Genomic DNA, 27,589 nt, shown 5'->3' with positions numbered 1-27,589 from the left:
AGGGTCCCTTTTCTCTCGCTCTTTTTTTTTTTTATCCCTCCTCCACGTGGTACAGGAGTAAAGGCGGGGGGTGAAAGAGGGCATTGTGCTGGAGCAGCACTGGATCCGGGGGTTCATAGTGAGAGAGAAGAGGTGCTCACTCAACTGTGTCCAGTGCGCCATTGTCGTAGATTCCCATCTATTCTTTGCCTTTTAAATAAAGCTCTGCCTGCGCACCAGGACACTGGTAGAAGGGGGGGAGGGGGGGTCAGTGTGTAGAGTGACATGGAATGGAACACATGCATGTTCTGATGCGGAATGGATGGAACTGCTTCAAAAGTCTCACACCACCTCTTTGTTGATAATTAGCCATATGTAAATCTGTGTGCAAAATGTCCTCATTCATTCTGCAACGGTTGGCCTATATGATCCCTCTTGCCCTCTCCGTGAATAATTAGCACATAATGATCACCTATATTGCAATGATAAGGCTATTATTATTTCCCAGTCTCTTGACCACTTGTAGAGTAAACTAGTATAATTTAGCTACCACAAATATAATCAGTATTTCGTGTGTTTGATAAGGATTCCGATTTGGTTATTTATTAACTTATTTACAAAGGCTAGTACAAACATTTGCTATCACTTCATTCCTCCAAATGTTGTGCCAAAATAATGGTCCATGAAACTAGGCAACATTTCAAAGTTCGTCAATAAATTGTAGTTGAATGGGTTCAAACAGCATGCAACAAGTAAAGTCATATATTTGATTTATTCATGTGGATTTTAACACCCTTATGATGATATTTGATTGAGAGTTTAGTGATGGCGTGAAGGGAATACAGAGAGAAAAGGGAAAACCAGGGAGTCGGTGTTCCGCGCCATTGAAATGCAAATAGCAGTGAGGAGCACGAAGAGATTGTATGTGTGTGTGTGCATGTTATTATGTGTGCCTGCGTAGGCTATGTGTATGCAAGGGAGCGGGGGTGGGGGCGCCACAAATTGGGCAAGTTTGGAGAGCGAGAGACGATTTTTAGAAAAACAGCCACACGCACTAACGGCAGCCTCATATGACACGGTGCGTTGATACGGATTTCTATTTCTACCCCTCTTTGTTTTCTTACGTGCAAGGGATAAACATTCGATAACGTCATCTAGATGCAGACTGGACATTCACATTTTCCTGACATTTGAGTTTTGACCGAATCTGGAACTCGAAGCCTACAAGTGCTTAAAGTGGCCAGTGCTGTTTAATCGGCTGATGCCCCCTTTCTTTCCGTCTCCTCGTGAATCATGTCACGCCGGAAGCAGAAACGACCCCAGCAGCTCGTTAACTCGGACCCGGGGGGCACGCGGTTACTATCGCACGGTGAGAAAAGTTTATTATGGGTATTCTAAGGCATGCCTATGTTTTTATTCCTATGATATTCCCTATAGTTCTATGAATGAATGAAGCAACAACTAAAGTTACAGGTTGTAATTTACAACTATAATGGTGATCAATCGGGTTTAATAAGGTAACGTTAGATAAAGTGGAGAAACATGATTTAAAATCCCTAAAGTTACAGGTTGTTTATTTGAATATAGATGCACTTTATATATGTCAATTCCTCACATATTTATTTTCACATCTAGAAAGTCGTTTTACTCAAGTGATCAATCATCATAACTTGATCTGTGTATGTCTGTGTTTTATGTTTGCATATTTTATATTTACAAAAAGCCATTGCCTCTTGCAATAAATGAGAGTTTAGTGGATTGCTCAGTCTGCTTTAGCTCTGCAATGGGCCCCAGTAGGGTAGAGCTCCAGGTATGAGCTCCAACCTGTCCCAGTGATCTGGATGGTAACATCCATCTGTGGCCATTTTCCTGTGATGCTTAGTCCTCCAGGAAACTAGCAGTCTGCTCAGAATGACTACTGGAGGTCTTTCATTACTTAGAGGAAAGTCTCCCCATTCACCAACAATAAGGCTGGATCCGTGGGTGGAGGAGGGGTCTTTTTGGTAAAGATTAATCTCTCTTCGCGTTCTCTTTTTCTCTCCATGCTTTTCTCCCTCATGTTTCATTTCCTCCTTGCCCCCCCCCCCCCCCCCCCCCAATGCTCACTGCTGAATGCTTCCCTCTCTACCCCCAATTCTATTGACTGTATACACCTACCCAGTTGGGGGGTGCTCAGTGTGTAAAATTCAAAGGGGGTAGAATAGAATGCAGAGTGCATGTACCTTCAATTGAATTGCATTTGCTGCACAAACACACTATAAAAATACGAAGGACTTCTTCGAACCTCTGCAGGTAAATTCCCACAGCGAGGAACTTGTTTTAAAGGGACTGGTTTTGAACACCTTTAATTCTGCCAAAAGAACCAAGGCGGACTATTTGGCAGCAGTAGTACAGTCATTAATACCATCACTATCCCTCTAGGAGGGAATAGTTAGTTTGTCTTTCCATTGTCCACCCCCCCCCCTCTTCTTTTGTTTCTCTCTCTTTCTCACTCTGTGCTCAAGATTCTGAAAGAATTTGACCCCAGAGCTCTAAAGATCTGAGGAGCAGACCAATCACAAGCCTCTGGACAGTGCCCAGAACTCTTAGCGTGTCCCGACCTCTGACCCCTGATGTGACGTCAGGGGGGAAGGGTGAATAGGGAGATGAAAGACGTGAACTGCTGGAGTGAGGGGCGGGATAGAAGGGGTTATGGGTTTTCTTGGCTATGGCCATTGTCCTTTTAAACGTGTTGTCATAGCAACAAGGTGGTTTGTGTTGTCAGAAGATGTTTGGAGAGTTTCCCTCAGGAAAGAAATAGAGTGGACAGAAGACAAGATAATGTAAGGGGAAAGACTGTGACTCTCGGCATGTTTGTGGACTACTATATCAATATTTGCTAATGCATTGCTTTACATGAGAAGACTGAAGCTTTAAGCTTGAATGTAATATGGAAACATTAGCAATTGTTGTAATCAATGATTACAGTTAAAAGTTAGGACTTATAGATTTACTTTGAGCTCCAACTTCAATTCCATAAAGAATGAGGCTCGCACCCTGTCTTTCATGGTTCTTATGAGGACTTAACATCAACAATTTGATCATGAAACTGAACTTTTCATTTGGTTGAATAAAGGGATGAAAAGGTACCAGTCCTAATCCTTCTGTTTCTCTCTCTGTCCATAGATGACCAGCTGTCAGCAAAGTCACCGTCCATGTCTCTGGGCTCAGAACTGACCTCATCTGGGTCCTCCTCGTCCTCCCCCACCTCGCTCGAAGGCCGACAGCCCCCCCTGGCCCCGCGGCCGTCCCCCGGGGGTCTCCACGCGCCCTCCCTCCCCAGCGAAAGCTCTCCGCCCCCCCACTGGCCCAGCCACATCGCCCCCTACACCACCTCTCTTCCCAACACCCACTCATCCCTCTCTCCAGACTTCCCTCACCCCTCTTTATCCTCCCAGACCCAATCCCTGCCACTCAACCTCAATCAGACATCAGGCCACCCCCTCTCCCATCAGGCCCACTCCCACGCCACTATGACCTCACCACAGATGGGCAGCTCTGCCACCATCACTACCTCCTCCTTGTCCTCCTCCTCGTCTAGCCTCCCTCCCCGCCGGGAGAGCACCAGTCCTGGGCATCAGAATGGCTCCAGCCCCCTGGTGCCAGGGCTAGGCCAGATCCAGGTGCCACCAACCCTGGCTGTGCTCCTGGAGGAGCTGAGGGTGCTGCAGCAGAGGCAGATCCACCAGATGCAGATGACTGAGGAGATCTGTAGGCATGTCCTCCGGTTAGGAGGGGCCATCTATACCCAAGACACCTCCCAGGCTGGTAGTGGAGAGAAGAACCAAATACCTACAGCAGGATCCCCCTCCCCACCACATCATCCCTGCTCTGCCCCTGTCCCATCCTCAGCCTCCCCTCTCCTGGCTGGCCTCCCCTCCCTCCTCCCCCAGCTCACTGTGTCCAAGCCCAGCCTCTCCTCTCACACTAATGGGAGCAGAGCCCCAAACTCCTCTACCTCGCCCTCATCCTCTTCCTCCAACACTTGGAGCTCCTCGATAGTCTCCTCCATGCATCCTCTGTCCCTGGGTCTCCCCCCGCACTATCTCCACGATAAATCCTCCAACACCTCCCCCTTTGGCCACAGCAACGGGGTCAGCTTCCCCACACCGCCCCTCCCCACCTCCAGCCACTCCCAGGACCACCTGCTGCAGTCCAGCTCCTCCCTGGGGTCCTTGTCCTCAGCAGGACGTCCTCAGCATGCCTGTAAGTTTTGTGGGAAGGTCTTGAGCAGTGATTCCTCGCTACAGATCCACCTGCGCTCCCACACGGGTGAGAGGCCCTACCATTGTCCCGTCTGCCTCAGTCGCTTTACCACCCGCGGGAACCTCAAGGCCCACTTCCTGCGTCACCGCGAGCAGAACCCTGAGCTATCGCTCTCGCTCCTCCCCCCGGCTCTGGAGCAGCCCAGCCCTGCTCCCATCGCTGCCACCACCGGCCAGAGACGTAGGAAGCGCCGGGCAGAAGACGAGGAGCCGCCATTCGGAGGCGTGAAAGGAATGACGGAGGGAATGGCGCTCGGTTTCCTTTCCGGGGCATCTCCTCGCCCCTCCCCTTCCTCTATACCCATGCCACCCAGTATGGATATGGCACTGTTGTCCACGGCTCACTCCCTTTTACAGCTGAACAGGGCCTCTGCTGCAGCAGGCAGCGCCTCAGGTAGTGTGTTACCGCCATCATCCTCATCCTCCATGGGTAGCCAGTTCAAAGGGGCGAAGCAGCAGAGGTTTGATGAGAACACCCCTCCACACTCCGCCCTCCACCCAGGCTCCCCCTACTCCCAGCTGGCCCACTTCCCCAAAATCCTTTTCCCCGGAGGACCCTCGCCCCACCACCTCGCCCTCCTCCGTCCCTCGGGGACCCACCCCTCTACCTCCCACCTCACCTCCCCCCACACTCAGCTTCCCTTCCCTCCCTATCCTAAACTCCCCACGTCCTCCCCGTCCTCCTCCTCCACCACCTCCTTCACTCAAACCTCCGACACCTCCAAGTTGCAGCGACTGGTCCAGAAGTTGGAGAAGCAGCCCCAGGGCGGGGGCCAGTTTTCCTCCTGCGGCCCAGCAGACGGCTCCTCAAACGGGGAAACCCAAGGCCACGACCTGACCACAAGCTCCAGCGCCTACCGCAGGGAGATGATGGCAGCCCTGGGCCTTGGCCCCAACCCAAACACTGAGGCCATGGTGAGCAGCCGGGGACAGGGTCTCCCTGTATCCAACAATCCCGCCCTGGCCCCTAACCAGTGTGGAGTGTGCCTGCGGGTGCTCTCCTGCCCCAGGGCCCTGAGTCTCCACCAGGCCACCCACCTGGGCGAACGCCCCTTCCCCTGTAAGCTGTGTGGACGCTCCTTCTCCACTAAAGGAAGCCTGAGGGCCCACCTCGCCACCCACCGTGCACGCCCGCCCAACGCCCGCACCCAGAACTCCTGCCCGCTGTGCCCGCGCAAGTTTACCAATGCCCTGGTGCTGCAGCACCACATCCGCATGCACCTGGGGGGCCAGATACCCCCAGGGGGAGAGGGGGAGGAAGGTACAGATATGACCCAAGAGGATCTGGGCCAAATGACCACAGCCTCTCCATCCAAACCCTCCAGCCTCCAAGGCCTGCACCCCCTGGCTTTAAAAATGACCAGCTCCATCTCTAACCCTGACTCGCTGGTCAGCAGCTTAGACTTCGGAGGTCCGGCTACCAAGCAATCCCAGGCAGCTGACCCGGGTCCCCCTATAGAGGGGGAGTGTGAACCCTCGCCCTCCACGGACAGCATTAGCCCACCTCTGACCCATAATCCCTCCCCAGAAGACCCCATGCTCCTGGGGGAAAGATCTGAGTCAGACTCCGGCCCGTCTGCAGCCTCTCTGGAAGACTTGCAAGACTCCCCAGCTGACCTTTCGAACGCCAGCCCAATTATTCTACCCAATACATCCTTGACCAGCTCCTTGCCAGCCTCAGTGGGGAATGGTGAGGAAGAGGAGGAGGAAAACATCCCTCTTGCCCTCTGTGTCTCTAGACCAGCTTTGGATACTGATGGTAGTAGGTCAGGAGGGCTAATCAATGGCTCTGGCTCAACCACAGTGAACCAGACCAACTCTCCAGATGGACTCATCTCTAGTCCTGAATCTGATTCCACCCCAAAATCCCCTGCCACCCTCAACCCTTCACCCACGCTGACCCCTCCTGCCAACCCTAAAGCAGCCTCAGAGCCAGCCCAGTCCCCCAGTATCACCCCACCGGAGCCCAGTCCTGAAGGAGAGACAGACCCACTTGAAGGGGCAAGTGAGAGCACAGCATCCGGAGAAACCTCATCGGTCGAGGGGCCTGAGAGAGAGAAGCAGACCCCTAGCTCCACGGAGGAGAGTGACAGGGCTCCAGAGGAACCAGAGGCCTCCCAGCTAGCCACCCCAGCCTCAACGCCCTCCAAACCCTACTCCTGCACCCTGTGTGGGAAGGCATACGCCAGTCGCAGTGGATTAAAGGTCTTTAAAGCATAAGATAAGGATAGAATGTATTAGTACCATATGTTCTTATGGATATACAGAACACTTGACAGAAGCTAACTTTTGATTCTTGAGGTTGGAAAATGAAAATAGTATGGTGCAAATCACTCTATTTCTTGTGTTTTACTGTGTTTGTTTGTGTTATGTTAGCAAATATATTCTAATTAAAGTTATGTTCTGTTTCCATCAACAGGGACACATGAAGACACACCCTGTGTTGACCAACGTTCCCACCGAGACTCCTCCCGCCACCCTGACCAATGACAATGAAACCACGGAGGATCCGAGTTCGGTCTCAGCAAATGGAAAGGAGGATGAAAAGTAACGATTGGCCAAAGCTCCTGAGAAACGTGTTACCTTAGAGAATCAGCCAATCACTGCTGCATTTGGGAAGGAAGCAGAGAAACCTGTGGACACTACTGAGTAAAAAGACATGATTGGCTGCTTAATGGCATCAGTCAGTTTTTTTTAAGGCCCTGACAAGGGAATGTATTTTCTTCATATAATTAGAATTGATTCTAGAATGATTGATTTTAATTCTGTGTAGTTTTGGTACTAGTCAGTTGGGTCTATTTTGTCTATAGTAGAAGGTTAGATTGTTGTGAAGTTTTAATTCAGTCGTCATGGTTACGATATCACTATCTCAAAGAACACAACGAGGCCTTATTGACCACATGATGTCACAGAATTGTCTTGTAGTGTAACGGCAACCAGTGTCGTTATGTGCGTTGGATCGCAATTGAATAGATGAGCAGGGATGTATGTTTTAGAGAGCAGCTAGTTCTAGTCAAACATATGAATGAAATTCACATTTGAATTTTAAAATGGGGATGAAGTGGGAGGAGAAAAATGTGTTTTCACTCTTTAGGATCTATGGTACGATCTCCATACCAAAACAGGCCCGGCGGAGTAGTGGCCCTTTCCTTGTATATATTAACCCTGTTACTATTTGTAGTTATTTTTTTTACTGACTTTTTAAACTGTCTTGCTGCTGTACTGATGTTTCAATGGAGTTGCACTGACTGTGTATACTACTGTCTATACATCCATTGAAACAAGAGATTATGATGGTGATCATGATAGCGTTACATTGACCAGTCCGTATATACAATGTATTTTGGCAATCCTGGTTCCTGCTGTTGTGAGTGACCATACAGCAGGAACCTGAGAAATGAACAATGATGACTTATATCAGTGATTGTAATTGGTTTATCCATAATTTATTGGATATATCTGCACAGGGACGTACAGAAGTAGCCTGACAGCCAAATAGATTGTGCTATGTTTCACTGTTGTGAAGTTTTGGTACCAGGCTGGTGTTGAAGTATAGCAGAAACGGGTGTATAAATCAACTGAACCTCCCGAGGACCAGGAGGAACTATGTCAGATGGATAACCTCATCCCTCCATGTCTGTTGTCTCTTTCCTCTTCCCGTTCTCTTTCTCTCCTCCTCTTTCCTCTCACCCTCCCTGCTGTTCCCTCTTACCTCCTCTTCCTTCTCTCCCTCTCTCTCTCAAAGCACTTGAGAGTTCAAGTTTTCTGCCCTGCAGAAATTGTCTGCTCTGTGTCCTACAATAGATCAGTTTAGTTTTACTACGTTATTTTGCCTTCGTATGTTTTTTCCCAACCATTGTTCTTTTGTAGTTATGAGGATAACACGTGCTTCCCATATTTTTTTTATGTCAAAAACAGAAAATAAAATACTTCTGATGGTGAAAACATAGCTTTTTGGTTGTCTGTCTGTGTATATTGTTTATCACTCTGTCTGTCTCAGTATAGCTGGTCGCAGACTATTCATATATCTGTTTAAGTATTCTGTTTGCATGTCAACATGTTCTGTATGTCGGAGTGTGCTCTGTCTCGCTGTTTGTCTCACCGCTCTGTATGTCTGGCTGTCTGTCTCACAGTTCCTTTGACTGGACGCTATAGCCATCTACTTATTCTGCCTTTTTTTGGCCTCACTTTCTTTTTGTATGTTTCAGTTCCTCGGTGGTTCTGGGGTGTGTGTGTGTGTGTGTGTGTGTGCGTGCGTGCCTGTGTGTGTGTGAAAGGGATAATCAGTGCTTGTGTGATTGAAAGTGCAGCTGTAGAGGCCCCCCTCACCCCCCTTCTTTCTCTCTGTCATACTCTCTTTCATACTCACCCTCTTTCATTTTCTCTTTCATTTTCCCTCTCTCTCTGTCCTCCCCCTCCCAGTGTAATAGTCTGACACATAGGAAGCTTTAATCCTTACACAATGATAGCCCCCCCCCCCAAGCGACAGTGAGCGGGACAGGGGGCAGCACACACAGAGACCTGGGCCAGCTGTCTCCAAAATGGCCGCCTTAATCCTCCAACCACCCTTCCCACTAGCTGGGGCTCCTAAAACCATGACAACCGGTAACCAAGGAGAGGAATTTGGGAACAGAAAGGGGAAAGAAACAAAGGGCTGAAAAGAAGCCATGTGTGAGAAGTTTGTCCACATGCGTTGGGAATGAGACAGAGACATGTCTCAATCAAACAAGCGGAGTTGGAAAGGGATGCAGGGATGGTGGTTGGGTTTGAGAGGAAACGTGTGGAGTTGTCACACACGTGTGGAGGGGTTACTTGATCAACTTTTGATGACATAGGCTACCTATAGATATTGATCAGTTGAGAATGCTTTATTAATGTTAATGGACAGCTAATATCTGCCTTTAATCGATGTATCATCAATGATCAGTGGTGGAAAAAGTGCCCAATTTTCATACTTGAGTAAAAGTATAGATACCTTAATAGAAAGTTACTCAAGTAAAAGTCACCCAGTAAAATACTACTTGAGTAAAGTAAATGTATTTGGTTCTAAATATACTTAAGTATTAAAAGTACACGTAATTGCTAAAATATACTTAAGTATCAAAACTAAAAGTATAAATTATTTCAAATTCCTTATATTAAGCAAAGCAGACAGCACCATTGTCTTGTATGGATAATCAGGGGCACAATCCAACGCTTTACAAATGATGCATTTGTGTTTAGTGAGTCCGCCAGATCAGAGGCAGTAGGGATGACCACATGCTATCTTGATAAGTGCGTGAATTGGACCATTTTCCTGTCCTGCTAAAGCATTCAAAATGTAACAAGTACTTTTGGGTGTCAAGTAAAATGTATGGAGTAAAAAGTACATTATTTTCTTTAGGAATGTAGTGAAGTAAAATAAAAAGTTGTCAAAATTATCAATAGTCAAGTACAGATACCCAAATAAACGACATAAGTAGTTCTTTAAAGTATTTTTACTGAAGTACTTTACACCACTGTCAACGATCATGAATCACTTCAGATGAAGTTTAAAAATAATGTTCCAAAACTAATGTTAATTATTTAAATATCTAACTACATCCAGAACAATGTTCAAAGTTCTGCCAATCATGAACACTGACTCAACACAAAAGCAGAGATACCACAATAAGCCTAATGATGTTTTAGAGGCAAGCTAGCAACTGGAAGATTGCCAGTTTGAATCCCGGGTCTGATGGAAAAAATCTGTCAGGAAGTGAGCTGGCAACTGGAGTGTTGCTGGTATCAAATCGTAGATACCATTACTTACCGTTGTGCCCTTGAGCAAGGCACGCAACCCCCCCACAACAACAGATCGTCGGGCACCCTCTCCAAAACCTATATGTGTATGTAGGTGTCTTTCAGAGGGGTTGGGTTAAAAGCAGAAGTCAAATTTCAGTAATTGGAACAACAAAATTATCTTAATCTTTAACTCTCAAACCGTTAATTTGCCAACGTTGAGGAATTGGAGGTGTGTAGCAAATTATGACCAGAAGACGGAGCTGTGTAACCAATTTTGGGCTCCCTTATCAATTACAATGATTCAATGCAGATAGTTCCTCACGTGTCTTCATCATTAAATCAAGATGGTTAACTATTTGATTCAACAATAATATAGTGGTTTCAAATATGATCACATGGCACATACAATACATTAGGATAGTGAGGAAAAATTATAAGTGGCTTCGAGTCCTCAACATCCTTTGACTCGTACTTGAATCATTTCTTAGAGTGATTCATCATTCATTTGATTCCCACGCTGCTTTCTACTGTGCCAGATTATTGACGATGACGAGCAAAGAAACATCAACAACATCATTGCCTAACATAATAGCCCAAAACTAAAACAAGCATCACCATCAACAGGTAGGCTAAAACAAGAATTAAAGGGTCATGTTGACTTTAATTGCCACAGCAGAAAGTATGCGTTAACTTGTGTTACAGTATTGCTTCCGTTCCTTTCCTCGCCCCAACCTGGGCTTCAACCAGGGTCCCTCTAAAATGCTACTAGCGCGCACGGCTAAACCAGCCAGTTCACGCCGGTTACACTTTTGAATAGCCGAGTAAACATGATCAGGCCTGTTACTGCATTATTCATCAATTTGATGGGAAACAATACATTTTTAGAGTGAAACCCATTATCAGAACACAGAGGCATTATCCTCCATCTCCCTCCTCTTCTTTTCCCTGTCCCCTTGGTAGCATCTGGGACAGAAAACAGGTACACAGTTCATCAGCTGATCAACTGTGTACCTTCAGACTCCGGTAGGAGGGCGAGCAGGTTGGCTGAAGCCAAGTCAGAGCAGAGGACGCTGCGTGACGGACAGATAGGGAAGGGCATCAGTGGAGAGCGCACAGAGATATTTTGATCACTTTGTTACAATAGTGAGTAATACAATGAGGGATGAAATGAACGTGGTATAAAAAGCTGCCACATAGGCTTTCGAGAAGAAGAGCAAGAGGACACCCAAGGAAAGGAAGCCAAGTTCAACTATAGCCACCTGGAAAAGGTAAAACCCCTGAATTTATTGGCATGTAACCTAACTAACCTACAGTAGCAATGCAGGGTTTTTACATTTATGTTATATATTTCAAATACAGAGAATGTAGTTTGACTGTAATTGTACATTTTACTATCTGTTTAACACGTGTTTTTCCCCCCGTGAGCTATCGTTACATTACATATGAACTTCTAATGGCATTCCTATGTAGCTAACGTTCATCAATAAAATGCGCTGTGTCAACTCTGCAGCTTGCCAGCTTTGCAACGAATTAAGTCTCTGAGTTGGTCGAATGATTTCGGCTAACTTGTCATACTGAATAGTTTATTTCTAGCTTTGAGAGAGTGAGCGAGAGAGGAGAATAGAGATCAGAGAGAGAGCGAGAGCATATATTTCAGGTAGGACACAGCAACCTTGAGTGGTATATCTCTTTGAGTAGACTACTTATCAGTGCCTGCTTGGACCTTGCACCTCACTTCCAGGGCCTCTACTTGTGAACGTCTCCTGCCCTTCTGCCCTGCCCTTTGTAATCACGCGCTGAGACTAGGCTATCTACTGTCCTCCCCCAATCACTCTTTCTTTTCAACTGAACTCACATGCCAGGGCTGTCTATCTAGCTGCACTACTTCGCCATCTCTCCCCTTCTCCCCCACCCCGTCTCAACCCCACCACGGACTGTGTAGCCTCTACTGTATTCATTTGAGCTCTCTTTTCCTGGCGTTCTATGATGTAAGGTGGATTCATGTGATCAGACCTGTTTTTACTTCCTGTGTCAGGAGGACGATGCTCTGTCCCTGTGATATGATATGACTGTCTGTCATTGACCTGTTGTTTTGTACTGGAATTGATTTTCTCCAGAGCCACACAGCTCTATGGATTGACTCTGATTCTCTCTCTCACACACTCATTCACTCCCACCTGTTTTCTCCCCAAAAATGTTGCTCTTCTGATGGTATGTGTTCTTTTTCTATCAATTGGTCAATATGTCTATCTACTTCATTGCTCTCTTTGTCTCTACCAGTCTCCTGTTACTGTTTGCCTCTGGCCTAATTGTGTTCTGGTCTTATTCTGTGTTGTTTTATCATCCCCTGTCTTGCTCTACAGGCCAAGTACTGTTCATCCAGTCCAATCAGCATTATTGTTCACTACGACACAGTTCCGTGGTCTATTCATATGTTTTTCAATCAACTCCCTCCCCTTCCCTTCAGAGATCCCCCAAAAACAACTTATCTTGTACCAGAAATAGCCATTAAGTAGCTGGTGGCCCTTGCCCTGGCCCCTCTCTCGCTGTGTGTGTGTGTGTGTGTGTGTGTGTGTGTGTATGATAAAACTGTAGCTAGCCCAGGACCCTTGCCCGGCCCTGTCCCCTCTCTCACACAGAGCAGTGTGATATGTGTGTTGTTTTGTTCATGTGCTGTCTGTCCTGACTGAGCATGTGTGATATACTGGAGCTGATGCACTAAGATGCATTAACACAGCATGTGTCTAGTCATTCAAACTCCACACATGCTGCTGAAGGTAATGAACTTTGCGAAACATGACGCTTCGGGTCAGCATGCTGTTGACTCCTAGCAAAGCTTGGTGTATGTCACTGTAGAATAGTTACAGTTAAGACTAAAAATATCACATTGGCAGTCAGTGACAGCCGGTAATGAACGTTATAGTGTTGTCAGGCCTGTGTGCCTCTCTCTCTCACTCTGTCAATACACTTAAGCTTAAAAGGTCATTTACTAAAACCCCTAATGGCTCTCAAATTGCCATCTGTGAAACCCTATCCGATAACCAACAGCGTGTGTGTCTGTTAACATTTGTGTTTGTGAATTGTATTCAGTTAGTTACCAAGGTATCACAAACAAACATTTATGTACAAAAAAAAGAAAAAGAACTGAAGGTTCCATTTGATGACAGCTTGGTTTCCGCGGCAACACCCAAACACTCTCTTGTATGTCTCTTTTTTTTCCACAGATGTCAGAGGGACCCTCATAGCTGGAAAACAACTTTACCTAAGCTCTTATAAGCAATCCTCTCCACCAACTGACTGATTGACAGCCACCTGGTCCAATCACTGTTGCTCACTTCCCCACATCCCATCTCCAACCTCCACTCCACCACAATGGCGTCTTACAGCCCCGCCCCCACGCAAGCACACGCCACCAACGGCAGGTCGCCTTCGCTCAAGTCGGGCGACTCGGGGGGCGACAACGATTCCATGAAGCTGAAGAAGGAGATCTCGCTCCTGAACGGCGTGTGTCTCATCGTGGGCAACATGATTGGCTCGGGCATCTTCGTCTCGCCTAAAGGTGTGTTAATCTACAGCGCCTCCTATGGGCTGTCGCTGGTAGTGTGGACCATCGGCGGTCTCTTCTCTGTGTTCGGGGCCTTGTGTTATGCCGAGCTGGGGACCACCATCACCAAGTCAGGGGCCAGTTATGCTTACATCCTGGAGGCCTTCGGAGGGTTCCTGGCCTTCATCAGGCTGTGGACTTCCCTGTTGATCATAGAGCCCACCAGCCAGGCGGTCATAGCCATCACCTTCTCTAACTACATGGTGCAGCCCGTCTTCCCCACCTGCATAGCCCCCTATCTGGCTAACCGCATGCTGGCAGCGGCCTGTATATGTGAGTATGTTATAGTCATTGTGTATGGGGGGGGGGTTCTTGTTGGTGTGTTGGTGCAGTACTGTTCCACTGTCTCTACTGTAGCTTGGGCCCTGGGTTTTTCCTAACCACTGGAACTTATCAAGAAAAACTCAGGGCCCCAACCATAGTATGGGCAAGGACTTTGCATACTGACTGTGTGTGCGTTCACAGTCCCGTTTGTGCTAAACGTGGATATATGGGTTTATGCGCCTCTCTTTGTGGTAAAGGGGAACAGAAAGTAAATGACGGCATACCCACGTCAAGCACCTCAGCAACCGAAGGGAACACTAGAGGTTGAAAGAGGAACAGCGAGGGGAGGACAGAGACAACAGACTACAACACGTGCTTCCTGTCTAAAAGACCGAAGATAGGGGAAAGGAGAATCCACTCAACTATTTTAAAATGTCTGTGTGACTTGTCTTATCACATGACCTGACCAGATAAAACTGCAAGCATAGCCGTGACCCATGACAATAGTGTACTGTAAATTGATCATTTATAAACCAAGGGAGACGAGGATGAATAGATGTTAGTAAGGTAATATGTAGAGAGCGGAGTGGATCGAGTGTTGAGACATGGATATTGTTCTAGCTGATTAGTAGAAAACTGGACCTCAGCACAACCACTCATATTATTCTTGTGAGTTTGACAGACATTAGTAGGTTACGTATAAGACAGACTACTGGAACAGATTGATAGGGGCTCCCGAGTGGCGCAGCGGTCTAAGGCACTGCATCTCAGTGCAAGAGGTATAGTACCTGGTTCGATTCCAGGCTGTATCACGGCCGGGATTGGGAGTCCCATCGGGCTGCGCACAATTGGCCCAACGTCGTCTGTGTTAGGGCTTGGCTATGGTTGGTTGTCATTGCAAATAAGAATTTGTTCTTAATGGACATGCCTAGTTAAATATTATAGTATAATAGTTATAATATATTAAACAAATGTTTAAACATAATATTAGCAACAAGATGGAACCCTGAGTCAACGAGACAGAAGTCTACTACGGAAACCAGGTGGAACACTGTTACAATATTTACTAAAAGGGCATTCTCCTTCAAGTTTATAAAAATTACTTAAGTAATAATTAACACTCAATCATCTAATTACAACACACACACTTAGATAAACAATGCTTTGAGGACTGTGAATGTGCTGAAAGCTGCTAGTTAAAAAGGTAAATGTATTTTCTACTTCAAGACTCTGACTCCAGTCTTGAAGCATGGCAAAGAAGTGAACCATAACCGCAGTTCTAGGATCAGATTTCTCTGCACCCCATCCTTACCTTAACCATCAAGTGGATGGGAAAATACCTGATCCTGTATCAGTGGTTACAGGCGTTAGGGGACTTCAACAGCCAATGAAAAGACCAGTAAACACCCCCAGGTGGAAATGAGCTATTACCACAGATATAGGATCAGATTACCCTACTGTCAACCCCAACCTTAACCATCAGGCTGATTGAAAAATACCTGATCCTGTATTGGTGGTTAGGAGTACTCCGTACACCACAGGACTGCGCGAACCATGGCAGACGTCAATCTTCCCCTTATTTTGACCTCCCCTCACATCTGGTCCAGATCTAGACTATCCAACAGGACCAACCTGATCTACACCCTCCCACCCTTCTAGCCTTTCACTGTCAATACAACCACGCCTTGGACATCTGTGTGGCCAGCTACGCTCTGTCAGTCATCTGTTAGTCCAGATCACTCACTGTCTCTGTCTGGACCGGTCTGGGTGGTGTGATATGTTATGTTTAACCTTTTACTGCAGTGGGCTAAATCAGGGTCACATACAGTGTGTCTTGGTAGTCTTAAACAAATCTACTTTGAAACAAAAGTATACACCTCACATACATGGTTATGGGCTTAAAGAAAGAAGACACCTGTACCGTGTCAGATATAGAGTTTGCGTATTGCACTTTATATACATCACAGAAGACTGAAATACACTACATGACCAACATGTGGACAGCTGCTTGTCAAACATCTCATTCCAAAATCATGGACATTAATATGGAGTTGGTCTCCCCCTTTGCTGCTATAACAGCCTCCACTCTTCATGGAAGGCTGTCCACTTGATGTTGGAAGATTGCAGCAGGGACTTGCTTCCATTCAGCCACAAGAGCATTAGTGAGGTCGGGCACTGATGTTGTTAGTCCTGGCTCGCAGTCTGCATAATAGGGCTCTGTGCAGACCAGTCAAGTTTTTCCACACCGATCTCGACAAACCATTTCTGTATGGAACTCGCATTGTGCACGGGGGCATTGTCATGATAAAACAGGAAAGGTCCTTCCCCAAACTGTTGTCACAAAGTTGGAAGCACAGAATCGTCTACAATGTCATTGTCTGCTGTACCATTAAGATTTCCCTTCACTGGAACTAAGGGGCCTAGCCCGAACCATGAAAAACAGCCCCAGACCGTTATTCCTCCTCCACCAACAGTTGGCACTATGCATTGGGGCAGGTAGCGTTCTCCAGTCCGTCGGACTGCCAGATAATAAAGCGTGATTCGTCATTCCAGAGAACGCGTTTCCACTGCGAAGCTCCCGACGAACATTTATTGTGCTGACGTTGCTTCCAGAGAAGGTTTGGAAACTCGGTAGTGAGTGTTGCAACCGAGGACCGACGATTTTTACGGGCTACGCGCTTCAGCACTCATCATCCCGTTCTGTGAACATCTGTGGCCTACCACTTCGCTTCCCAATAACAGCAATTACAGTTGCATGGGGCAGCTCGAGCAGAGCAGGAATATGCCAAAGTGACTTGTTGGAAAGGTAGCATCCTATGACGGTGCCACGTTGAATGTCACTGAGCGCTTCAGTAAGGCCATTCTACTGCCGATGTTTGTATCTGGAGATTGCATATCTGTGTGCTCGATGTTACACACCTGTCAGCAACAGGTGTTGCTGAAATAGCCAAATCCACAAATTTTAAGGGGTGTCCACATACTTTTGTATATACAGTGCCTTGCAAAATTATTTTACTTATTTTGTTGCATTACAACCTGTAATTTAAATAGATTTATATTTGGATTTCATGTAATGGACATACACAAAATAGTTCAAATTGGTGAAGTGAAATGAAAAAATATTTATTGAAAAGTGGTTGGTGCATATGTATTCACCCCCTTTGCTATGAACCCCTAACTAAGATCTGGTGCAACCAATTACCTTCAGAAGTCACATAATTAGTTAGATTGCACACAGGTTGACTTTATTTAAGTGTCACATGATCTGTCACACGATCTCAGTATATATACACCTGTTCTGAAAGGCCCCAGAGCCTGCAACGCCACTAAGCAAGCGGCACTATGAAGACCAAGGAGATCTCCAAACAGGTCAGAGACAAAGTTGTGGACAAAGTTGTTGGGTTATATTTTTTTTAATCAAACTTTGAACATCCCATGGAGCACCATTAAATCCATTATTAAAAAATGCAAATAATATGGCACCACACAAACATTCCAAGAGAGGGCTGCCCAACAAAACTCACAGACCAGGCAAGGACGGTATTAATCAGAGAAGCAAAAAAGAGACCAAAGATAACCCTGAAGTAGTCCTGGGCTTTACGGAAGAGTGGCCAGAAAAGAAGCCATTGCTTAAAGAATAAAAGGCATGTGAGAGACTCCCCAAACATATGGAAGAAGGTACTCTGGTCAGAGCTTTTTGGCCATCAAGGAAAACGCTATGTCTGGCGCAAACCCAACACCTCTCATCACCCCGAGAATACCATCCCCCCCAGTGAAGCATGGTGGTGGCAGCATCATGCAGTGGGGATGTTTTTCATCGGCAGGGACTGGGAAACTGATCAGAATTGAAGGAATGATGGATGGCGCTAAATACTATAACTTCTTGAGTGAAACCTTTTTCAGTCTTCCAGAGATTTGAGACTGGGACGGAGGTTCACCTTCCAGCAGGACAATGACCCTAAGCATACCGCTAAAGCAACACTTGAGTGATTTAAGGGGAAACATTTCAATGTCTTGGAATGACCTAGTCAAAGCCCAGACCTCAATCCAATTGAGAATCTGTGGTATGACTTAAAGATTGCTGTACACCATCAAAACCCATCCAAATTGAAGGAGCTGGGGTAGTTTTGCCTTGAAGAATGGGCAAAAATCCCAGTGGCTAGATGTGCCAAGCTTATAGAGACACCCCAAGAGACGTGCAGCCCTAATTGTTGCACAAGGTTGATCTACAAAGTATTGACTTTGGGGGAGTGAATAGTTATGCACGCTCAAGTTTTCAGTTTTCTTGTTTTATTTCTTGTTTGTTTCGGGTTATATTTTGCATGTTGTGTAAATCAAGAGATACATACAACAGGTTGTAAGGCAACAAAATAGGAAAAATGCCAAGGGGGTTGAATACTTTCGCAAGCCACTGTATAATGTATAACAAAACCATTTGACATAGAAACACTGGATTTTCTGCAGGTTTTAAAAAATAATGTTTATTGATTATGAAAAATATAACATTCCACCCATGACGCCACTAGAAGGCAATTTGGTAACTTGACTGCAGGAAAGCTAAGAAGACCTCCTATTTATAGGAGACTGTTTTGGTCTATACCTTCATGTCTCTTCATACGTCGTTTGGGGGAGGAAGCGGGAGCCGGTGTTATGGTTCCCCAGTGGTTATGGGGGAGGAAGGGGAGAAGGAGTTATGGTCAATGATGTACATTGGCCTGTATGTGTATATTTATAATTAAAATTAGGACACTGACAGCGTAACAACACTAGGAAAACCGCAGGGCCCTATTATGAACCTTCTTTGTCTGGACCCTCTCTTTCACAGATAATTAGTAAAAATCTAAATAACTTCACAGATCTTCATTGTAAAGGGTTTAAACACTGTTTCCCATGCTTGTTCAATGAACCATAAACAATTAATGAACAGGCACCTGTGGAACGGCCGTAAAGACACTAACAGTTTACAGACGGTAGGCAATTAAGGTCACAGTTATGGAAACTTAGGACACTAAAGAGGCCTCTCTACTGACTCTGGAAAAACACCAAATGAAAGATGCCCAGGGTCCCTGCTCATCTGCATGAACGTGCCTTAGGCATGCTGCAAGGAAGCATGAGGACTGCAGATGTGGCCAGGGCAATAAATTGCAATGTCCATACTGTGAGACGCCTAAGACAGCGCTACAGGGAGACAGGACGGACAGCTGATCATTCTCTCAGTGGCAGACCATGTAACAACACCTGCACAGGATCGGTACATCCGAACATCACACCTGCGGGACAGGTACAGGATGGCAACAACAACTGCCCGAGTTACACCAGGAATGCACAATCCCTCCATCAGGGCTCAGACTGTCCGCAATAGGCTGAGAGAGGCTGGACTGAGGGCTTGTAGGTCTGTCGTACGGCAGGTCCTCACCAGATATCACTGGCAACAATGTCGCCTATGGCCACAAACCCACTGTCGCTGGACCAGACAGGACTGGCAAAAAGTGTTCTTCTGGTCGGATTCACGTTCATTGTGGAAGGAATCGGCATTACACCGAGGCCTGTACTCTGAGGCAGGACGATTTGGAGGTGGAGGGTCTGGGGCGGTGTGTCACAGCATCATCGGACTGAGCTTGTTGTCATTGCAGGCAATTTCAACACTGTGCGTTACAGGGAAGACATCCTCCTCCCTCATGTGGTATCCTTCCTGCAGGCTCATCCTGACATGACCCTCCAGCATGACAATGCCACCAGCCACACTGCTCGTATTGTGCGTGATTTCCTGCAAGACAGGAATGTCAGTGTTCTGCCATGGCCAGCGACGAGCCCGGATCTCAATCCCATTGAGCACGTCTGGGACCTGTTGGATTGGAGGGTGAGGGGCTAGGGCCATTCCCCCCAGAAATGTCCGGGAACATGCAGGTGCCTTGGTGGAAGAGTGGGGTAACATCTCACAGCAAGAACTGGCAAATCTGGTGCAGTCCATGATGAGGAGATGCACTGCAGTATTTAATGCAGCTGGTGGCCACATCAGATACTGACTGTTACTTTTGATTTTGACCCCCCCCTCCCTTCTTCAGGGACACATTATTCAATTTCTGTTAGTCACATGTCTGTGGAACTTGTTAAGTTTGTCTCAGTTGTTTTAATCTTATGTTCATACAAATATTAACATATGTTAAGTTTGCTGAAAATAAACGCAGTTGAAAAGGAGAGGACGTTTCTTCTTTTGCTGAGTTTAGATATGAACTTGAGTGTTAATAATTTAGGCAAACACTATGGTACATGATATTATGGCTGCTTTGCATGAATATATTGCTGAGGAGCATTTTTAGTATTTTAAAGGTTCGCTAAACATGATGTAGTGTGTGAGATATATAGGGTGTCTCTAAAACGGCACTGATGAAAAGTAGTTTACTACATAGGGAATAGGGTGACGTTTGGGATGTCACCATTTTGAAAGGAGGGATACATTGAATACATATTCAATCTCAGTGAAAGGGAGATCAGTAATGATTCAGACTGGACCATCCTATGAATCTATCTCCATGTAACTTTATGAACTTGAAGGAACAAACACTGATAAGGAGAGAGAGAGAGCGAGAGATAAGGTTAACTGGAAAACATGTTTTCTTAAAACTGGGGGAGCAGTGTACTACAAGGACACAGTTAGCAACTGTCTGTTTCTGTCAGTAAGTTGATTGGACAGTCAGTCAGCCAGTCTGTGTCTGTCAGTAAGCCAGTCAGTCAGGCAGTCAGTCAGGCAGTCAGTGTGTATTTGTCAGTAAGGTAGTCAGTCAGGCAGCCAGTGTGTATTTGTCAGTAAGGTAGTCAGTCAGGCAGCCAGTCTGTATTTATCAGTAAGCTAGTCAGTCAGGCAGTCAGTGTGTATTTGTCAGTCAGGCAGCCAGTCTGTATTTGTAAGTAGCTAGCCAGTCATGCAGTCAGTGTGTATTTGTCAGCCAGGACAGGAAGCTAGACAGTCAGTCAGTGTGTCAGTATGTTAGTGCTTTGACTAATGTTTTGTCGAGGTCTTTAAATCATTTCAAGGAGTGCACTTTATCTGTCTGCTCTCTGCTCTTTCCTTCTGTGGAAAACAACTGGCTGGACTGCTGCAGTCAGCAGCCTCATTTCCTCAAGCTACGCAGACTCTAAAACTACAACACGCACACACGTACATGTCAGCGTAGTGGCCAATCAGAGTCCAGACTTGCTCATCCACAAGGAATTCTGACTCTCAGGGACCCCGTTATGTAGATAGAGAAGCCTACACTGAGGTATAATGGTGTTGCTATAGTAGGCACCTCAGACCCATGCAGCTCAGCCCCACAATGCAGTGTGTGTGGGTGCGCTCCGTCTCTCTGTCTCACTCTGCAGTAACGTAGATCTTAATGTCTGTGTTTCTCCCACAGGTTTGCTGACCTTTGTGAACTGTGCCTATGTGAAGTGGGGGACGCGTGTCCAGGACTTCTTCACCTATGCTAAGGTCATCGCCCTCATCGCTGTCATCATCACCGGCCTGTTCAAGATAAGCCAAGGTACCGATGACAGGATGTCTCCCACTCAATACAAATCACTAATATCGTACAAATATTCACCCATCCGTCCACTATACGGTACATTCACAGACACAGACATGCACACTGTGAACACTCGGACATGTTCCTTCACATACATTTATTTGACATAACTTACATATTTATATCTTATATTGACGCGCATTCATTTGCACCAGTGAATGTATGTATTTATGTACGTGTTATAATGCGTGTGTGTGTGTGTTCCTCAGGTCAGACACAGAACTTTGAGGGCATGTTTGAGGGCTCGTCGACGGATCCAGGAAACATAGCTCTGGCACTTTACTCTGCTCTGTTCTCTTACTCCGGATGGGACACACTGAACTTCGTCACGGAGGAGATCAAAAACCCAGAGAGGTTAGGGGGGAGAGAGGGAGGGCAGGATGAAGGCACCAGTGGGCAAAGGGTTAACCCTCTGTAAGGAATGAGGAGTAGTGAAGGAGTAGAGAATGGGTAGCAATGAGAGTATAGTGAATGGAGGCTTAGATATATGGAAGGAGTTAAGGCAGTGGTGGAAAAAGTAGACAACCGAGTAAAGATACCTTAATAGAAAATGACTCAAGTGAAAGTTATCCAGTAAAATACTACTTGAGTAAAAGTCTAAAGGTATTTGGTTTTAAATATACTTAAGTATCAAAGTAAATGTTATTGCAAAAAATAGACTTAAGTATCAAAATCATTTCAAATTGCTCATATTAAGCAAACCAGAAGGCACAATGTCCTTGTTATTTTAATGTATGGCTACACTGAAGCATGCACGAGAGCACCAGCTGTTTTGGATGACTGTGTGATAACATTAACAGGTCAACATTCACAAAGCCACAGGGCCAGATGGATTACCAGGACGTGTACTCAAAAGCATGCATGGACCAAGTGGCAATTGTCTTCACTGACATTTTCAACCTCTCCCTGACCGAGTCTGTAATAACTACATGTTTCAAGCAGCCCACCATAGTCCCTGTGCCCAAGGAAGCGACGGTAATCTGCCTAAATGATTACCGCCCCGTAGCACTCACGTCGGTAGCCATGAAGTGCTTTGAAAGGCATCAACAGCATCCTCCCGGATACCCTAGACCCACTCCAATTCGCATACCGCCCAAACAGATCCACAGATGACGCAATCTCAATCGCACTCCACACTGCCCTTTCCCACAAAAGTAACACCTATGTGGGAATGCTGTTCATTGACTACAGCTCAGCGTTCAACACCATAGTGCCCACGAAGCTCATCACTAAGCTAAGGACCCTGGAACTAAACACCTCCCTCTGCAACGGGATCCTGGACTTCCTGACAGGCCGCCCCCAGGTGGTAAGGGTAGGCAACAACACATCTGCCATGCTGATCCTCAACACAGGGGCCCATCAGGGGTATGTACTTATTCCTCTCCTGTACTCCCTGTTCACCCACGACTACGTGGCCAAACACGACTCCAACACCATCATTAAGTTTGCTGACGACACAACAGTGGTAGGCCTGATCACCCACAACAATGAGAGAGCTTATAGGGAGGAGGTCAGAGACCTGGCAATGTGGTGCCAGGACAACAACCTCTCCCTCAATGTGAGCAAGACAAAGAAGCTGATCGTGGACTACAGGAAAAGGCAGGCCGAACGGGCCCCATTAAGATCAACTGGGCTGTAGGAGAGCGGGTCGAGAGTTTTCAAGTTCCTTGGTGTCCACATCATCAACGATCTATCATGGTCCGAACACACTAAGACAGTCGTGAAGAGGGCACGACAACACCCTTTCCCCCACAGGAGGCTGAAAAGATTTGTCATGGGTCCCCAGATCCTCAAAAAGTTCTACAGCTGCACCATCGAGAGCATCCTGACCAGTTGCATCACTGCCTGTATGGCAACTGCTCAGCATCTGACCGTAAGGCACTACAGAGGGTAGTGCGTACAGCCCAGTGCATCACTGGGGCCAAGCTTCCTGCAATCCAGGACCTATATAATAGAGGAAAGCCATTAAAATTACCCCATGTATATATATAGCCTCATTGTTGTTATTTTATTGTGTTACTTTTTATTATTTTTAACTTTAGTTTATTTGGTAAATATTTTCTTAACTCTTCTTGAACTGCACTGTTGGTTAAGGGCTTGTAAGTAAGCAGTTCATGGTAAGGTCTACACTGTTGGTTAAGGGCTTGTAAGTAAGCAGTTCACGGTAAGGTCTACACTGTTGGTTAAGGGCTTGTAAGTAAGCAGTTCACGGTAAGGTCTACACTGTTGGTTAAGGGCTTGTAAGTAAGCAGTTCACGGTAAGGTCTACACTGTTGGTTAAGGGCTTGTAAGTAAGCAGTTCATGGTAAGGTCTACACTTGTATTCGGCGCGTGTGACAAATCGGTGCATGTGACAAATAAAGTTTGATTTGATTTAATACTTTTTTCAGCCAGGGAAAATGTATGGAGTAAAAAGTACATTATTTTCTTTAGGAATGTAGTGAAGTAAAAGTTGTCATAAAATATGTATAGTATAGTAAAGTGCAGATCAACCCCAAAAAAGACTTAACGTAGTACTGTAAACTCTTTTTACTTGAAGTACTTTACACCACTGAGTAGAAGGATGAGAGGGCATAGGTGTAGAATGAAGGGAAGACTTGAGAGGATGCAAGTGTAATAAGGAGTGGGGTAGGAGTATGTAGGAATATATGGAGTGGTTGCGATTGGTAGAGAATGTCAAGTAATAGTGGTTTGATGAGGCAAGGATGGGAGGTATGGAAAGGGATAACCTACTGAATGGGTAGTCGTGTTTTCTGCAGGGGAAGGCGAGGGGCTCTTCCTCCTGAGGGAAGGATTTATCTGATCCCCTTGGCTCTGATTCGCACACTTAAACGCTGATGAAATGGCGCAAGACAGACATGACTGGATCACAAGCTACTTCCAGGAGTTCTCAGGCAGATTACGTGACAAGCACACCCCGCCTCCTCCCTCTGCTCCTCCCCCCTGCTCCTCCTCCGACTCAACTCTTGACCCGTTCACTCATGGAGAACCCTGGATGTTTCCGAACCATCCTAAATGTTTTCGTACTTGCTGTGTTGTTTTCTAAAAATCTAAGTGTCTCTGTCTCCCCCTGGTGTTTTGTTTGTGTGATCTACAGGAACCTGCCCCTGGCCATCGCCATCTCCATGCCCATCGTCACTGTGATCTACATCCTGACCAATGTTGCCTACTACACTGTGCTGCCCATTCCCGCCATCCTGGACAGTGACGCTGTGGCTGTGGTAAGTTCACTTCGGATCGAAATAGGATTCCCTGTACATGACACAGCATAAAGCCGGTTCTATACAGTATGTCAGATGTATACAATTCTATCCGCAGTATCATCCCATTGAATAAGCCCTAAATGACTTTGTCATAGGATGTACTGTAAGCGTTTTGAATTGGTGTAGTATAAGATCTGTTTTTATTCCCCCAGACGTTTGCAGACCAGGTGTTTGGCGTGATGAACTGGACCATCCCTCTAGCGGTGGCTCTCTCCTGCTTCGGAGGACTCAACGCTTCTATCCTGGCTGCCTCCAGGTGAATTAGAATGACATGACGGATACGCGTCTTAACTATCATTATCACGTCATCATCCTCATCTTCATCATCGTTACTGTTATCACTGATCCTCTCCTCCTTATTTGACCAACACGCGATAACCCTGTGTGTGTGTGTGTTCCCTGCAGGCTGTTCTTCGTGGGCTCCAGGGAGGGCCATCTCCCAGACTACCTCTGTATGATCCACGTCACCCGCTACACCCCCATCCCCGCACTGCTCTTCAACGTCAGTCATCCCGCAAAACCAGTCTCTGTGTTTTTGTGTGTGTGTGTGTGTGTGGGGGGGGGGGGACATCTGTCTGACTGTCTGTGTTGAAAAATGTACATTTCCATTGTCTTACGAGTTGTTTCCATTGTTCAGTTTTGCATTTGTCCGAGTTCTGTGTCAACGTTCTGCTTCTGCGTCTACCGAAAATTCGGACCCATCGTTTTGTCTGCCTCCGGGTTCCGTCTGTCCCAGAAATCTGCCTACCTGTTTCAGCAGTCCTTTATTTTAACCCGTTGTTCTGTCTGCCTCAGCGCACTGTTTGTCTGTCTGTCCTGTAGTGTTCAGCTCTCCCTCTTTCTACAGTGTCTGAAATATAGTCTGTATGTACAGTATATTGACATAGTGCTGTTGCTCTATGCTATAGGGTGCCATGGCTCTGGTCTATCTGTGTGTGGAGGACATCTTTAAACTGATCAACTACTACAGCTTCAGCTACTGGTTCTTTGTGGGCCTCTCTATCCTGGGACAGCTGTACCTGCGCTGGAAACAGCCAGACAGAGTCCGACCCCTCAAGGTAACACAATCGTCCACACATTCACCTTTAACACCAATAGGCTCAGCACAAAACACTGTAGCCTATAGACATATTAAAATGCAAACTTCCATTGGTTGTAACGTCTGAAGCGTTTGTACTGTAATTCACAATAGTTTTGAATCTCTTTCACTGTTTGACGTCAATACCAGACCCTGTTTGATAGTTGTGACGTAACTCTTCTTCTCTGTCTTTCCCTCTCTCTCTCTCTCTCTCTCTCTCTCTCTCTCTCTCTCTCTCTCTCTCTCTCTGTCTCTGTCTCTGTCTCTCTCTCTCTCTCTCTCTGTCTCTCTGTCTCTCTCTCTCCCTCTATCAGCTCAGTCTGTTCTTCCCGATCATCTTCTGTTTCTGCACCGTGTTCCTAGTGGTGGTTCCCATCTACAGTGACACTATCAACTCTCTGATTGGCATCGGCATCGCCCTATCAGGAGTCCCCGTTTACTTCCTGTGTATCTACACTCCCGCCACCAAAAGGCCCATGTGGCTCCGCAGGTTCTTTGGTAAGAATCAGATGAATGTTTGAATTTAGTATAGTGTTGCAAAAATCTGGGGACTTTACCCAAATTCCCAGGGTTTCTGGAAAATCCCAGGGAATCTACCAAACCAGGATTTCTGGAAAATCTGGGAACTTTGGGGAAATTACTGGAATTTTACGACCCTAGTTTGGTATGACATGAGTTTTGTAAGTACATTATTTTGTATGCCTAAATTTTTTTTATGTACATTCTTCAACCAAAGTGCACTTCTCATGCTATTGCTAATGTCACTACATTGATGGTGTGTTTGATGGATAGGTCTCTCATCCTCTCTCCCTCTAGCCAACTTTGGTCTGTTGATTCAGAAGGTGTGCTATTCTGTTGTGACTGAGTTGGATGTCATAGAAAAGTTGGAGTGAAGAGATAAGAACCAACACACTGAAGACGCACAAAACACTTCCTGGACAGTATTTCCCTCAGCCATGGGCTGCTGATTCAAACGGCAGCCATTCATTGGACCAAATCTCTGGCCAACCAATTATCGCCATGATATGTTCATTGGACGATGGGGTCGTTCTACGGCCAGGATGACACTCCAGCTGCCTCTGAGGACGTTCCACACACACACACTCCTGATGTATCAATACTAAACCATTCCTATGCCTTACATTTTTTACTCAAATACTGATATTTATGATCTTTCAATGTAGGCTGCGTCTGCACAGGCAGCCCAATTCTGATCTGTTTCCACTAATTGGTCTTTTGACCAATCAGATCAGCTCTTTTGCCAATAATTGGGCAAAATATCAGAATGGGGCTGCCTTTATAAACACAGAGGTATAAGTCTACTAATACCTGTGAAGTGGCATTAATAAAATGTCATTATTGAATAACAAAAGATACTGAAGACATGTAGGAAAGAAATCTAATTAGAGGGTTAATTTGTTGTGTGGGTAGGTAGATCATCATTGAAACAGCACTGCTGACAATAAAGGTTGTATTTGGCATCACCTGTAGTGAGGACTAGACATGTAGAATATAGATTGCTCTAGCCACTTTTTTTGTGTTCTATGTAAATGTCTGTCCCACCTGAAGCTTTTAAGATCTTTGCGAAGGGGGGGGGGGGGGGGGTTGGTTGAGTCGATGGTTAGTCAAAGGTTTACACTGTATTTATAATAAATTACTGATAGAAATGTTACGACTGACTTTTTCTTCTAAATTCCCACCATGGATGAGTAGAATACAGACAGTAGTTGTAACCAGAGCGATATATAGAAATCGACCAGGGTTTAGAA

General features: G+C 46.0%; 2 protein-coding genes across 4 annotated transcripts; both read left to right on the top strand.

Annotated features, from left to right (window-relative positions):
* Positions 1 to 872: 872 nt before the first annotated feature.
* On the top strand, positions 873 to 8,228 carry LOC110500508 (uncharacterized). The gene is made up of 3 exons (XM_021577910.3): positions 873 to 1,348; positions 3,145 to 6,488; positions 6,703 to 8,228. Exons 1-3 carry the CDS (start codon positions 1,273 to 1,275, stop codon positions 6,832 to 6,834), a joined length of 3,552 nt encoding a protein of 1,183 aa, XP_021433585.1. The 5' UTR covers positions 873 to 1,272; the 3' UTR covers positions 6,835 to 8,228.
* A 2,304-nt stretch (positions 8,229 to 10,532) lies between these two features.
* On the top strand, positions 10,533 to 27,492 carry slc7a7 (solute carrier family 7 member 7). 3 transcript variants are annotated; one of them, XM_036957909.2, is made up of 11 exons: positions 10,551 to 10,670; positions 11,007 to 11,314; positions 13,271 to 13,923; positions 21,312 to 21,437; positions 21,689 to 21,833; positions 24,577 to 24,700; positions 24,895 to 24,998; positions 25,148 to 25,244; positions 25,651 to 25,800; positions 26,135 to 26,318; positions 26,637 to 27,492. In XM_036957909.2, exons 3-11 carry the CDS (start codon positions 13,419 to 13,421, stop codon positions 26,711 to 26,713), a joined length of 1,512 nt encoding a protein of 503 aa, XP_036813804.1. In that variant the 5' UTR covers positions 10,551 to 10,670; positions 11,007 to 11,314; positions 13,271 to 13,418; the 3' UTR covers positions 26,714 to 27,492. The 3 variants fall into 3 exon arrangements, with proteins under 3 accessions (XP_090070707.1, XP_036813804.1, XP_090070708.1); XM_090214581.1 differs by having other exon boundaries at positions 10,533 to 11,314; XM_090214582.1 differs by lacking the exon at positions 11,007 to 11,314 and having other exon boundaries at positions 10,554 to 10,670.
* Positions 27,493 to 27,589: the final 97 nt, after the last annotated feature.

The sequence above is a fragment of the Oncorhynchus mykiss genome, chromosome 21, assembly GCF_057628025.1.
Source record: "Oncorhynchus mykiss isolate SJ-2025 chromosome 21, ASM5762802v1, whole genome shotgun sequence".
NCBI lineage: Eukaryota > Metazoa > Chordata > Actinopteri > Salmoniformes > Salmonidae > Oncorhynchus > Oncorhynchus mykiss.
This window is presented reverse-complemented; position numbering and strand designations above follow the sequence as displayed.